At 32.8% G+C, this 14,377-nt stretch overlaps 1 protein-coding gene and 1 long non-coding RNA gene across 3 annotated transcripts in view; one reads left to right on the forward strand and one right to left on the reverse strand.

The window, feature by feature from the left end:
- LOC104850255 overlaps window positions 1-13,075 on the forward strand; it is a 121,005-nt gene extending 107,930 nt beyond the window's left edge. Inside the window, exons 3-5 of one of the 2 annotated variants that reach the window (XR_776922.2) lie at window positions 345-580; window positions 2,060-2,148; window positions 12,996-13,075. This is a non-coding gene — a long non-coding RNA (uncharacterized LOC104850255). Of the gene's footprint in view, window positions 1-344; window positions 581-2,059; window positions 2,197-12,995 lie in introns of those variants that run through there. The other variant, XR_776921.1, reaches the window with a different exon arrangement.
- Window positions 1-13,544, reverse strand: part of LOC104850254 (protocadherin-11 X-linked) — a 31,110-nt gene extending 17,566 nt beyond the window's left edge. Inside the window, exon 1 of the mRNA XM_010607090.2 lies at window positions 12,837-13,544. Within this exon, the coding sequence (XP_010605392.1) occupies window positions 12,837-13,496 (660 nt within the window). The 5' untranslated portion in view covers window positions 13,497-13,544. The remainder of the gene's footprint in view (window positions 1-12,836) is intronic.
- Between the last annotated feature and the right edge of the window lie 833 nt (window positions 13,545-14,377).

Here is a 14,377-nt window from a genome sequence, read left to right on the forward strand (position 1 = left end):
TGTGCGTGTGTGTCGTTGTGTGCCAAGGATCGAGCTCAGGCCCTTGCACTTCCCAGGCAGACTTGGCACCACTGAGAAACTGTGAATACCTAGTTTTAATTCCAGTGGGGAAGTGCTTTTAGAAGTTAAGAAAATAGGAGTGGGTCACTGAAGGTGTGATATAAAAAATGTATGTACTTCTCCTTGGATCCTCCATTCTTTCTTTACTTCTGAGCCATCATTCAGTGAACAGCTTTCCACTGCAATGCCAAACTGCCTCACTATTTCTGCCTTGAAGCTAGCCAACAATGACTGAATGTACTGAAAATGTAAACCAAGCAAAACTTTCCTCCTTTAATTTTCAGGTATTGGATATTTGAAAACATCAAAATATGACTAATACAAAATTGGAGCCACAGAACTGGTGTCAGTACTACAACTGCACTTGAACCTATGATATAGAAGCATTCATAACTGATTTGCAGGAGTAGTTTGGAAAAGTTTGGAAATGCTGGCTAAAGAAGTCTGATTATGCTGTAAGCAGAGCTTGATGGGAGATTCCTGTCAGAATCCAGGAGACCAGAATGCTGACAGGAATGCTGTGAGTAAATATCAGGCTCAAAAGGTTTCAGTTAAGATCTTCATTGGCAATTGGACTAGAGGCTGTGTGCTGGCAAAAACTGTGTGTGTGTGTGTGTGTGTGTGTGTGTGTGTGTGTGTGTGCGTGTGTGTGGCCCATGTACTGAGACTTTGAGGCTAATATTGAGTGTGATTGAGTAATTAATTTGGCAGAGGAAATTTTAAAGCAGTTTAATGTTCAGGATGTGGTATGGACACTGCTTGCTGATTTTAGTTACATCTATAGTGAAAATTCTGAGAAATATGCAAGTATGAAAAGTTTGCAATTATTATGAGGAGAGATTGCAAAGTTTGAAAAAGGAGAAAGTGGTTGAAGACAAACATTACAAAAAAGCAATTACTTTGCATAAAAATCAAAGTAAACAGATACAGTGGAGTACTATTCTGCCATAAAGAATGGTAAAATTGAGTCATTTGTATGAAAATGGAGCCACCATGAGACCATAACTTTGAGCGAAATAAATCAGACAAACAGTTTAAATATAGAATAGTTTCTAAATATAAATAAAGAACAAAATAAAAATAAGGTAGTAGGAAATAAGAAGGTAGTTGTGGGTTTTTTTGTTTGTTTTGGTTTGTATTTTTATACATGGAAGAGGAAAAGAGATGAAGAGAAGAGGGAGAGAAAGGAGGAAGGGATGAAAAAAGAATTGAGATCTGTTATGTCTATATCAACTCCCCAGGAGGTTGAAATCATTATGTACTGCAAACATCTACTGATCAGGACAGTAGGAAAAATGGCTTGATGGCATCTCAGAAATTAGCATGACTCCACCCTTTAAAGGCTCAATGGCACTCACCTCTAAGGCTTTTGCCCCAAAGAGAGATCTAGGATGCCTCCTGGAAATTGGTTCCTTGGATTCATTTCAAGGTGCTTAGCCATCCAAGCATTAAGAGGTATTTGTAAGCAAGATTTATGGGGCCTTGGCCACTGCTCAAGTTAATGGCAGACCATGGCACCATCCACATGGTGCTGGTTTTACAGGCATAGAGAATGACATATTTACAGGGTAAAATTATTCCAGATTTCAGAAAAGGTTTGGGAGGCCATGCAATCCACACATGAAAGGGAAGTGACTAAACCTGTGACAATGAAGCTGAATGCAAAGTGGAAACATCAGGAAGTTGGAGATGCCAGGTACATGAAACACCTATTGAGGAAATCCACAAGTAGTAAATAGAGCCACTATGAAAGAGGCCATGTAGGCTACAACTGGCAATGGGCCAGAGCCTTCCAAATAATTTGAAACTCACATCTCAACACACCCTTCCCTGGTGGTAAACATAGACATACATTGTTTAATGTTTGCCCTGCATGGTTTTAGTATTGTTTTGGTGCCATTCTTTTCTATATTTCCATTTTCCCTTTTTGGATTGGGAAAGTTTATCTTATGTCATTCTGTAGTGAAAGCATCTAACTTTCTTTTTTTTTATTTTACAGGGTCTCCCAGCTGAATTTTTCCTGAGTCTCAAAATAGACTCTGGACCTGGCCTGGACATATCAGCAATGACGAAAATGTTAAAAATTTAGTGAGCATCAGTTTATTTTTTGAAAATTTTTCCTCATTGTTTATTGGTAGTTTTTAAGCATACAGTACAGTTACATTCATCATTGGGATCTTGTACCTTTACATAACAGGTATTGGTTCTCATTTTTCCCCATATCCCTGCCCTCCCTTCACCCCCTATTCCTTTCCCGATTTACAAAAACTTTGTTTGCATTTTTTCATTTTCTCATATTTTTTCTTTTCCCTTATTTCCTTTCCCCTACCCTTCCCACTTCCCCTACACTTTAAGAGCTTTTCTTACTATTTCACTTTGTCAATTATGAGCACCAATTTATTTTGTTACTCATCCATTATTTTCATTACTAACAGAAAAATTTTCCATGGTCTATTGTCCTTAAAGGTGAGGCTAGTTATCCTTTTATGTTTCCCTTGTCAAACTATTTTACATGGATACTTCTAAGCATGTTCTTTTCCTCAGAGAATATCTTAGTGCTCTCATAAACCAGAAAAAAAATAAAGTAATTTGAGGCTTGTTTTAGCAAATCTCTTACTTAAAATGATATTAAAAATCTATTTCACTTAGAACTAAGATAAAAAATTCAAGTGTTTTGACATATCTCTCCTATAAAACTGACTACAAAAAGACAGTCATGATTGACTTATAAAGAAAGGGTTAGAAAAACAAAATAAAAGCACACAATATGAGAAAGAAGAGAGAAAATATGTTTTTTTAAAAAATGGCATATGAATGAGATGTAAATAAAGCAAGTCCAGATGGTGAAAACAGTTTATGAGAAAATACTTATATTTGGCAATATTACTATCATATGAAGGCAAAGGAGTAAGCAGTGACAAATAAAGATGAGACATTTGATTCAAGAGATAATCTAAATAAGGTAAATGGAAGACTTTTTTAAAAATTGGACTAGATACAAACATAAGTGTGGATCCAGTGGCATTGATTGAGAAATAACAGTATTTACAGTATTCCTGTTTTATATATATATAATATATAAAATACCAAATTTAAGTGGTAAAATAAGCTTTTTAAAGAGTATAAAGCGTCAGTTCTTCATTTGATCTTAGCCAAATTGCTGAGAAGCAATATAAATCATCAATTCTTTAAAAAGTTGAGAAAGACTGTAACCTTAAACTCTAAAATAAATCCAAGAACTATTCTTTATAGAACTTTTATTCTATATTCAAAAACTTTTATAGATTTTTTTATTTCAGTAAGTTGTACAATATCTCAGCTTTTTAGATAATTTTAATTTTCCTTCTCATATAGTATAGAAAATGAAGGCATATATACCATAATCAAAAAACACAGAAAAATTTATATAATTACTATTACAACAACACAGTAATTAGTATTATCATCAAAAAAGCTTTTATTTCTGGTTTCAAGATTATTTTGCAAGCAACGGTCTGGTGGGCCTGTATCTTTGGTGGGGAAAAACAGAGGAGCACAGAAGCAGCACAAGACCCTTTGTTAAACCCAACCCTTTGGCTCAGTGCAGCAGAGGAGACAGGCAGCAGCTTTCGAGCTTCTGGTAGGCCTGCCACTTCAGCCAAGCTCAAAAGAGTAGCCCAGCTGCATGGGCACCAACAAAGTGGTGTCTGTACCCCCTGGTGCCCCGCAAAAAAGAGACATAGGGACTTTCTGAGGTTCCTAGATAAAAATTGCAACCTACTGGAAAAGTGAAGAAAATCTCTGCAATAAAGATACATCACACTGCCATAGTTGGTAAGTTGGAGGTACCAGCACCTCACACTGGAACTTGGTCTCACTTCAGCATACAAACAACTGAAACCTGCAGTAGAACCTTGCAGAGTTCAACCCAGCAGAAGATCAGAGATCTCAGTTTTGCTGCTGCCTGACTCACAAGGGCAAGGTCCAGAGATCAATCTCCAGTACAAAAAAAAATGCATATTAAACTTAAAAATTGAAATTAGATTAAGATATTAGTGTTTTCTGATACAGTTAAGACAAAATTCAACACAACAGATTTCCATTATTTAGATTTTTACTTCATTCTAATAAAACATTAAAATGCATGTCTACATATAAAATAAACAAAAGGATGAGTTCTGTTCTTGATAGTACTCTGCATAAAATCACTGCATTAATGAGAGCTCGTGGACAAATGTAAATTATGTTAGAAAATCCAAAACACTTCATAATACTCAACTTAAAAATTATTTATTTTGTTTTCTGAAACAAATTTTACTTTTTCTTTTTTTTTCATTTCTATTCTTCAATTTAAATTGAATCTATTGGTACATTCTAGGTATACAGTACAGTTACATTCATTACTGGGATCTTGTACCTTTACATGACAAGTCCTGCTTCTCATTTTTTCCCCTTGTCTCCACCCTCCTTTCACTCCCTCCTCCCCTCCTCACCTACAAACACTTTATTTCCATTTTTACATTTTATCATATTTTTCCCTTTCCCTTATTCCCCTTCCCCTACCCTTTTCACTATCCCTACACCTTTAGTCCTTTTCTTCCTGTTCCACATTGCTAATTGACCCATTAGGATCTTGAGTGCTATTTTAGTTTTGCACACCAGAGAAACTATTCGGTATTTACACGTGTGACTTATTTATTTTACTCAGGAGTATATCCTCAAAATGTACCCATTTAACTATGAATGAATCTACTTTCTCATTCTTTATGGCTGAGTAGTATTCCATTTTATAGAAAAAACACATCTTCTTTATCCAGTTTCCAACTGATGGGCAGATGGGCTGTTTCCAAGTTTTAGCTATTACAAACTATGCTACTATAAACATGGGTGTGCATATATCATTATGGTATGATTCTTTTAATTCTTTTGGAAAGATACCCAACAGAGGGATGGCTAGGTCAAATGGAACCTCTAATCCTAGTTCTTTGCAGTATCTCCATATTGACTTTCACAGTGGTTGCACTAGTCTGCACTCCAACCAACAAAGGAGAAGGGTTCCTTTCTCTGCACAACCCAGCCAACATTTGTTATTGTGTGATTTCTTGATAGCAGCCATTCTTTGTGGGGTGAGGTGAAATCTCAGTGTTGTTTTCATCTGCATCTCTCAAATGACCAGTGATGTGGAACATTTTTTCATATATTTACTTGCTGCTCTTATTTCTTTGAGAAATGTCTGTTCATTTCAGATGCCCATTTTAGAATTGGGTATTTATATTTGGGGGGCTGGTTGTTTTGAGTTCTTTAAATATTCTAGATAATAGTCCTTCATCTGAGGAGTAGCTGGTAAAAAAGTTTTTCCCACATAATAGGTAGTCCCTTAGTTCTGTTGATTATTTCTTCTGCAGTGCAGAAGCTGTTTAATAAGATGAGATCCCACTTGTTGATTCTTTCTGCTAATTTCCATGATACTGAGGATTTGTTCATAAAGTCCCTTCCTATGCCAATGTCTTCCAGAGTTCTGCCTAACTTATCTTCCAGCAAGTTTATTGTTTCTGTTTTTATATTTAGATATTTCATCCACTTGGATTTTAATTTAGTGCATGGTGAAAGATAATGGTCTAGTTTTAATCTTTGGCAGGTTGAAATCCAGTTTTTCCAACACCATTTATTAAAGAGGCTATCTTTCCTCCAGATGGGATTGTCAGATCCTTTGTCAAAGATGATGTAGCTGAGTACATCTGGAGTTGTTTTTGTGTCTTCCAGTCTGTTCCACTGATCCTCAGGTCTGTTTCTTTGCCAGTACCATGCTGTTTTTATCACAGTGGCTTTGTAGTATAGTTTCAAATTGGGAATTGTTATACCTGCTGCCATGTGTCTGTTGCCTAGTATGGCTTTTGCTATTCTAGGTCTCTTCTGGTTCCAAATGAATTTTTGGATTCTTTTTTCTAATTCTGTGAAGTGCAGTGTTGGAATTTCAATTGGCATTGCATTAAATCTTTATAACAGTTTTGGTAGTATGGCCACTTTCACTATGTTGATTCCTCCATAGGTCTTTCATAACATCTAAATTTATATTTGTTTTCTTAGATTCCCTATAATTATAGGGATGTGTACATATAGCAATAAAAATATAATGTGAAATAGAAAAAAAAGGGCTAAGGGTGAAGGGAAAGTGGGAAGGGTAGGGAAAAGGGAATAAGGGAAGGGAAAAGAAAAAAAATATGAGAAACTGAAAAAATGGAAATAAAGTGTTTGTAAATGGGGAGAGGAGGAGGGGATGAAGGGAGGGCAGGGACAAGGGGAAAAATGGGAACCAAGACCTGTCATGTAAAGGTACAAGATCCCAATAATGAATGTAACTGTATTGTATACCTAAAATGTACCAATAAACTCAATAAAAAGAAAAAAAATAGCTCCAACAAATATTCTTCCAATATATTAAAAAATGAGCAATATTGTCATCCAGAATCATATTTTCCATTTCACAGTACGTGAAAAATATATAATCAGCTCTATTTGTCTCATTTTAATTACTATGTGTCTGTGTGTATGTCTGTATGTTCATGTACAGTATTTTGGTGGAATTAGATCTCACTTGATTATTTAACATTTTAAGGGCAAAACGCTTGTAACATATTTGCACAGTAAAATTGGTGAAGTTCTAATTTCTGTTAGCAAAGATCAATGGGGAAAGAACATTTCAAAATATTCTGTTTTTTAATTAAATTGAGCTTACTATTTGTTTTCCTTTGGTAACTTCCACATGCATGTGGAAAGTGAAATATATTTCAGAAAAATTCTTCTCACAGTTAATCTGTGGTTGAAGCAATGTATTTGATCTATTACTATATTATTATACTAGGATATTTAACTATTGAACTTTTTTTTTGTACTGGGAATCTAACTCAGAACCTTGTGCTTGCAAGGCAGGCATGGTGCCACTGAGCTAAATCCCCAGCAATTCACCCTTCTTGGTTGATTTGTAAAGATGACTGTAAACTGGTAAAAACAAATGGAGAATATTGATTTCTTAATGTTTATTTTAAAGTGAAAATTATTTTCAAGTGTGTTTTATATTTTGAGCTAAAGAAAGGCTGCCTTCAAAGATTGGTCCAAACTCAAAAATGGTAAAAGTGTAAAATTATGTTAAGTATTCTACAGATTAAATTCAAACAAAGTCAGAAATTTCCTCCCCAATGACTGTATCGCTTTTATCATCAGTTCTGATGTAAGCTGTCAACACTTTTGATATAAAATGTTTGCCTCCTACTAATAAATCAGGGACTATCCAAATAATAGAGTATCATTATATTCAATATAAAGTGTTATAGATAAAAAGAAAAATTTGCATTAAGTTCATTACCCCCATCAGGATATTTATTATTGTTGATTAGCTTTGATCAGAACTATGAAAGCCAACTAGACCTTTGGAAACAAGCTCTGTATTCATTCTAATTAAAGAGTTATATATCACATAATTTTTGTCCTATTTAAAAACATTTTCATCTTGGATTTTAAGTCATCCATTTTGGCAGGAATAAAATTCAGCACGAAATTGATTATTATTTAGATCTAACCAATGAAATAACAAATCATGTCTGCACTTAATAAGAAAATTTAACAGTTTATCTTATTGTTATTTGGTAATATTTCTTTAAGTGTTATGATATGAATAAATTATTTGGATGTGGAAACACATTTGTTTTTCAGAAGCTCAATTCATATATTCTAGAATTGAAATATCTAAAATATCCCCCATGTATTATTCTATGAGGGATTACTATTAATGGGTATATTTAATTTATGACAATAGTGCATTTTGAATACTAATTAGGAGTCATAATAATAATGAAGTCAAAATTTACTTAAGCCTTTTAGTATCATATTCTTATTTTGATAAGAGTTGACAGCATCAATATAGAGTCATTTATGCAAATCACGAATTTTATGTTGTCTTTTTTCTACACAAAAGGTGTACTTTGATTATAACATCAGTATATTCATTAGCATTTTGCTTTTCAATGTAGTTTAAAAATGTTATTCCGCACATCATAAAATTCAGAGACTATAAATTCAAGTAATAGTGAAGTTGAAAATATGATCTGCTAAGTAAAACTTCACTTTGTAGTTGCAAATATGAGGAACTCTTCTGTGTCTCTTAAAGGGAAGTAAAATAAGTAAGCTTGCTCAAATAGTTACAGACAATGTTTTATGTTCTTCCTGCAATCAGTCTTTTCTCCAGTCTCCTAATATTACACACCTCTGAGTTATAGTTAAAGAAGCATTACTTTTTCAGAATATCCAATTAGTTCATAATAAAGTTCGCTTGCTTTTTATCCACATTATATTATTTGATGCATTATTCTCAGCAATTGAGTCAACACCAATTTAAGTCATTTCCATTTAGTAATAAATGACATTTTCACAATTTGAATTTTCTCACCCCAGATTTCAAAATGAATCCAACTCAATCCTTATTTTTATAAATTCAAGTCTAGTCTTAATAAATGAGGAAGATGCTCAATTAAAAAGGAAACAAGGGCCCATAGCCTTGATTATGTCTACAGACTCCACTTCAAATTAAATTATCTCTTGAGGCTCCTAGGAGAGATCAGGATGAGCTATGGGATTGGCAAAAATATGTTAGAAAATGGTTGTCTTTATGTTCTGTCAACACAAAATGTCAGTCTGAAAGAGTCATGTCTCCCTTAAGGAAACCAATCAGCAGATAGTTAGGGGGTTAGTTTAGGAATTTTACTGCTGATAACTGCTAGGTAAGATGGAAGCCTAAAGCAAGTAATGAAGTCATCTGTAATATCAGTATTCAAATTAATTTTCTCTGAGTTCCAGCCAAAACAGAGAGGTAGGTCCCTGAGATTTATACGCATATCTTGGGTCAGTACGAGTGCTTGAGAGATATTTCTATTAGTGAAAGTGTTGGCTTCAAGTCAATTAAACCTAGAAAATAAAAAAAGAGCTTTATAAATGAGCAGACATTGTAATAAAAAATTAAAACTTAAGGAAATACAAAGGGACTGTACTTTCCTACTCCTGATCTCTTTTGAATACTAATATATCTGGTACATTATATATGTGGGTGTGTGTATATGTACACAATTATGTAGTGTGTTATATGTATATGGATATATATATATATATCCATATACATATATATGGAGAAATTATATCAGAATGTCATGGTGGATTCTCATTGCACCTAACTTTACTTGAAATGTAGAAAAGAGAATGTTTCCTATCTGAGCTTTTATAACAAGCCTCAAGAACAAGAACTCTTACAGATGAATCATTTATTCTTTAGGAAGTAATATTCTTTTTTGAAGATGCAAATTAACCTTACAAGATCATACAGATCAATTTTACTTTAATTTATATTTTCTACCAAGCAAAATAACATAGTAATCGTTTCATTCATTGCACAGTTTCATCCCCTTTTCTTCATTCATTCTTTTCTTCTGTCATGAACTTGCTCTGACCCTCTTCTCTGAAGATTATGTCTGCCTACTTTTTAAATCAAATCTAAGAATCAGAACTTCGTTCATGTTTCCAAATCTGTCATTTACTTTTGTTGTGAACATAAGAAATATCCACTCTGAAACTCATTTTCCAGATATTTTAGATGTGAAAAACGACTCTGTTTAAGCCAAAGCATACCTAAAGTAATAAAAAATTGTTTGACCTAAATTAAGATGTTTATATTAATGAAAGTTTTAGAAATACTCTGTTAATTTAGAATATTTTTATTATGCACATTTTGAAACATTTAATAAATTGTTTCCACTCTTGCCTTTAATTTCAGTTATTTAATATAAAATTTTCAGCAGCAGGACCCCCTTTACCTATAAATTGACCTAATTTTCCTTATATTGTTTTTCTGTTTCTACCAACCTCCCCTTGCTATTAGAATTTTTAATGTATATTTTATATTACCCTAGTTAGGACAAACTGATTTTACTATTCTTGTCTAATCAACAAAGTATAGCAAATTAATATTAATTAAATTCTTATCCTGCTCTGTAAGACCAAGGGTCTTTTAAAAGAAATCAATATAAGTAACCTCCTTACTCTCAAATTATAAAATTTACTAAAGTTTACAAGAGTGTAAAAACATGTTATTTTTCTTTATTTTTCTTTCTCTCCACACCCACACCTGCTTCTTTCATGATAGGAAATTTTTACAAGTCAGAGCAAACTCTGTTAATGTCACCCATGTCATGGCCCTCTGCATGCTTGGGTATTTACATTGTGTTCCATTCTTATTGTTTTCAATAGAGGCTTAGAACAGTATCTATCCAGAGGCCATTCAACTGCCCTACAGTCTAGGCACATTATATAGTTACTTTAGGCTTACTGCACATTATAAAGAATCCCCAAAAATTTTTAGAGCATTTCTATTTTTACAACTCATCTAAATGCCTCTGGTGAGCTTTTTTATCATTTGCTGACAATCTTTCAAAGAAAGTCAAGTAAAAATACATTTAAACAAAGATGAAATTGTGCTGTGAAATTTGTTTTATTTGAATTTGTTAAGCAGCTTTGAAAACAAAGCAGTAATTTGGTAGAAATTCATTGATTTGAGGGAAAAATGGGGAAACTATTTCTTGAGTAAAATACTGCATTTTAATACAACACATATGTCAGAATGTTGGGTAGAGACTCTATTTCTAACTCCTTATTTAAATTTGTTAAAGTGCCATTTTCATTTCATTTAATTTATTTTCCACCTAAATTCTTCTCTTTGAAGCTCTGCTGTCCAATATCATAGCAACGACTATTAGCTATTAATATTAAAATTAAATTATTAAATTGAATTAAAATTTAAATTCGTTAGCACTATTCATGTTTCAAGTACTCAATTACCTGTATATCTAGTGGCTACCAGTTTGAATATCACAGATTATAGAACCTCTATATCTTCAGAAAATTATGTTAGGCAGTGTTTCTTTAGAAAAAGTATCTACTCTGCTACACGATTTATACTTTAAAGTGATAAGCTTCTTATATCTATAAGTAGTCAAATGTTTTATGAAACCATATCCAAATGCATTTTACACAGATCTACTCTTACATAGTGAAAATTCTTCCCAATTTTACCCCTGTAATAATTATATTAACATTTAAATATTACAATTAAATAGATTACATCAGAAAAGTCAAGCAGGAATTAGCATGTTTAGAAAGAGATGAGGAGGAAATGATGGGGAATAGCTTTCAAACTCCTTAATATTTTTTCCATTTCATATGTAAAAGAGATAAAACTAGTGACTTCACCTAACAATATTTATTTATAAATAATTAAACCCTCTTTATTTTTACTTCATATACTCTAATGTAACTATTTCATTCAAGATATTTATAATATTGTATTTCTGAATATATTCATAAACAAATATATCTTTACAGCATATCAGCATCAGTTGAGGTTTTCCCATATTATATATCTTTCAGACCAAAATTTTTAGATGATATAAATCAGATACATACTTATGTGTTCATTGAATACCTTTAAACCTTTGTCATAATGTCAAACATATTCAAATAAACAGAAATATCTAAAAATGTTGAATATCTCATTACACAAATATGGAATCTGCTCGTTCACCTGTGTTGTACTATTTCATATACCCAAGTCTATGTTTTATACTAGTCCATATAAATTATAAATTATTAAAAAGAATTGCCTATTCACTTGGTAAATGTGGTTCGTATACACATATGTGGGAGGCTATCAAACACTCCATCTATTTTCCCTTTGTCTTTTCCATCCTTAGACAAATCATATCAAGCCCAAATAGTTTCTTTTTCACTAAAAGGCCTAGTTAATTTTCCAGCAAATGAATACTGAGTACTTCCAAAAAATGAAACAAAATGAAAATATTTAACATTAACCGACCCCTGGCTCAAATTTAATCTCATTTTAATGATTCAGAAGATGCTTAAAATCTTAACTTGAAATAATCATGAAAAATATTTATTCTATATATGTTCAGAAATGTTGGCATAGTAGTAAAAATGTCATATAAGACTCTCAGATAAATTTACTCAGCTTCTTTTCAAATGGCAAAATAAGGTTTTCTATATAAAATAATCACTAAGAAAATTGATATTTTTGTTGAAACATTCTTAATAGTTAGAAATATTTGTTTTGGTGAAGTTTGTAGCACTGTCATTACCAAACAGATTAAATGTAAAATACTGGGCATACAGTTGATTTGTAAATAGCAGAGCTGAGCTTGTCTAACCTAAATACTTATAAGGGAAACATAAATATTTTTAAAATGAATGAATATACATAAGATCCTAATAAGATTACTGACATTGTGAAATGGGAAGAAAGGAGCTAAAGGTGTAGGGAAGGTGGGATGGGTAGGAGAAGCGTAATAAGGGGAAAGCAAAAAATGTGAGATAATGAAAAGATGGAAATAAAGTAATTTTAGTTGGGGAGGGGAGGAGGGGGTGAAGGGAGGGCAGAGGTAAGGGGAAAAAATGAGAATCAAGACTTGTCATGTAGAGGTACAAGATCCCAATGATGAATGTAACTGTACTGTATCCCTAAAATGTACCAATAAACTCAATTAAAGCTGAAAAATGAATATACATATGACAGTTCATAAATTCCATGTAATTGTCAAAATAGCATTGATGAATTTTCTTTATATGATTTTCTTAAACTGAAAATTTGAGTTCATTCTTTACTCAGAGTTTGAAGTATACTAAGATCCTGGCTTGTTGTTTGCAAAATAAAATAATTTATTCAACAAAATACTTTACATACACACCTTAATTAGTTGGTAGTTTTGAACTCCATTTATTCCTACGTCAGGATCAATGGCCGCTGGAAGAGCATACCGAGAGTTTATAGCAGAGTTCTCTGGAACTGATAGGTTGATAACCGTTGTCGGGAATAACGGTGCATTATCATTTATGTCTTCTATTAGAAAACGAATCTTAACCAGTCTAAATATTTCATCTGGCAAAACAGCAACCTCCACTTCGTAAAAACAACTGGAATCTGTCAAGATACCAGCACATAATTTTTCACGATCAATGCGAGCGCCAGTAGTGAAGATTTCACCAGTACTCTCTTCAATCCGAATCAGTGGCACATCCCCAGTCTTGTACACTAGCTTGAACGTCATTGGAGACGTTAAGGACTTGTTTCGAATGAACGACAAGTTGAGGTCTTTCATCAAGTCGCCTATCAGGACTTTTTCTGGCATTTCTTCTCGGATTGTATAATTCTTCTCCTGGGCGCCAGACTGAAACACGACGCATGCTAACAGGACCGCGAATATATACGTGCCGGACAACAAGTCCATACCAAGCACGAAAGAAATGGTTCTTCTTATCACCACACAGAAAACTGACAAACAGAAAAGAAGAAAAGAGACAAAGGAAGAAAAAGTAGAAGTAATTATTAGGAATTCAATCATAAACATACCTACTAACTAAATGTTCAGTTTTAAATATGTCATTAATTTAAATGTTAGCACAATTGACACTAATAAATAAATAATTGTTTTTGAAAAAAATATGCATTTTTACACTCAGAAGATGAAAAAAGACCTAGACAGTAACTAAGAGACATAGCATATTTACAAATAGCTACTCTTGATAAAGTACATGAAATATATTTTAAAGTACAAAGATAAAGATGATGTAATTATGATATTTAATTCAATAATTAAAACATAAAAGTTATTTGTTATCAAGCACAAAATACGTTAGTATTCTTCGTTATGTGTTTCAGAGGTAATTTTTGGCAATGCATATTTTATGCAATATTACATATCAGCAATGCTCTACGACAAAATACAAAACTTGACATGGATAAAAGTAAGTAAAGAATCATGACATGTGAAGCACTCAGGAAGTCTGACTTTAAAGAAGTCCTTTGGGAGAGAAGAGGTATTGATGTGACAAATGCCTAAACATGGAAAAAAAAAACTATTATGTGAAAAGTGGATAGGACTTTTCTTACTTTGCTTAAGATAAATGAGAATAGGTATGAATTATAGGAGAACAACTTTCAGATCAACATAAACAACAGCTCATGAAAAATTCTCAGTTTATAGAGAATACCATACACTTATCTTACCGATACAATACAGAAGCTGGACCATCAGTATACATCCACTTATTAAGTTTTTTTTTCTGTGCAAGTACCTTACTTTTTATTTTAATTTATTATTATATATTTGCAGTACAGGAAGTTTACACTGATCTTTGGGATAGGTACAGGTACATAATATATCATGATTCAGTTTTATTCCCTACCCCTACCCACCCACTTCCCTCTCTCAGACTATAAATCCCATTT

This window comes from Fukomys damarensis, unplaced genomic scaffold (assembly GCF_012274545.1).
Source record: "Fukomys damarensis isolate Sample0158 unplaced genomic scaffold, DMR_v1.0_HiC HiC_scaffold_39, whole genome shotgun sequence".
Classification (NCBI taxonomy): Eukaryota; Metazoa; Chordata; class Mammalia; order Rodentia; family Bathyergidae; genus Fukomys; species Fukomys damarensis.